We start from the raw sequence: 1,224 nt of genomic DNA, 5'->3' as shown, positions 1-1,224 counted from the left end.
GGGGTTGAGCCACCGCAGCCGCGGCCGCCTAACCTCTCCGACCATATGAAGAAGGAGTACCTCCGTGCAGACGCTGTCGCATTGCGTTTCGAGCGAATCCTGACTCAATTGACGGCCTTAACCAGACAATCCCAGCAACGGTACGAGGACAACGCCAACGCCCGTAGGGACGAAGCACCAACATTCCGCCCAGGTGACCAAGTCATGGTCAGCCTTGAACACATGGCAACGAACCGGCCGAAGAAGAAATGGGACGACAAATGGGACGGACCGTTCCCTGTGCTGAAGGTGTATAAGGGCGCCGTCGTCGTGGACCTCCCGGACAACATCAAGGTCGATAAGAGCTTCCATACCTCTCAAAGTTCGCTTATACGAGGCCCCCTCCATTCAAGGACAAGACGAGCTCAACGCGGCGGAGCGGCGTAACGTCAAAGGAAGGATTGCTAAACGGGACGACGATGGGATTATCCAAGACGAGTGGCAATTCGAGAAGATCCTAGACGTACACGACGAGGACAAGGAGACATCCGGACTTACCTACCTTGTTAAATGGAAGCACTACGATGAGCCTACATGGCAACCCGAGCAAGACTTGAAAGGCTGCAAGGACGTTCTGAAACTCTTCCATGACAAATACCCAGAGAAGCCCGGGCCGCCTAATTGGGTAAAGGACAAGCGACCCCGCGGAAGGCCTAGGAAGAAGGTACATTTTGATGTTTAATATATTAGGATAGTGGTTTGGGGACCAAACCGTCTTTGAGAGGGGGAGTACTGTCACGGCACCAAGCCTGACCTGCTTGGGTCACGTGGGCAGCACGTGCCCACGCGACCTGGACCCACACTAGCAGCAGGATCTCCTCTCCGTTAGCGTCCCCTTGCGAGAGCTTCCTCTCTCCTCATCGCACAACTCAGTCATTAGCCAGAACCTGACCCTGTCCCGCGACTCCCCTGACCTCGCCCCGTGACAGAAGAAGTGTCTTTTTTTTATAAAAAACGCCCCCCCCCGCAAAATTTATTTTCCGGAAGGTGAGAGGAGAACAAACTCGCCAAAACTCCTAGAACGCGCGTGGTGGCCCCCGCGGGAGGCTTTTTTTCCGACAAATATATATACCGGGGAAACAGGCCGCGGACCCTGAACAGAAAACTCCCTCCCAGCGGCTCTCTCAGAGTAACTAGGTCCGAGAAGCTCAGCCTGGGAAGGCGCCCGTCACCGAGCACTCTGAG

At 55.2% G+C, this 1,224-nt stretch overlaps 1 protein-coding gene across 1 annotated transcript in view; it reads left to right on the top strand.

Annotated features, from left to right (window-relative positions):
• The window catches only part of CHGG_11115 (uncharacterized protein), a gene marked incomplete at both ends in the record, with an annotated part of 6,316 nt that extends 5,351 nt beyond the window's left edge, over positions 1-965 (top strand). The window contains 3 exons of the mRNA XM_001230261.1: positions 136-361; positions 435-703; positions 846-965. Of these exons, the coding sequence (XP_001230262.1) occupies positions 136-361; positions 435-703; positions 846-965 (615 nt within the window). The remainder of the gene's footprint in view (positions 1-135; positions 362-434; positions 704-845) is intronic.
• Positions 966-1,224: the final 259 nt, after the last annotated feature.

This window comes from Chaetomium globosum, genomic scaffold (assembly GCF_000143365.1).
Source record: "Chaetomium globosum CBS 148.51 scaffold_22 genomic scaffold, whole genome shotgun sequence".
NCBI classification, from domain to species: Eukaryota; Fungi; Ascomycota; class Sordariomycetes; order Sordariales; family Chaetomiaceae; genus Chaetomium; species Chaetomium globosum.
The sequence above is the reverse complement of the archived record's forward strand: the minus strand, read 5'-3'. Positions and strand labels throughout refer to the sequence as shown.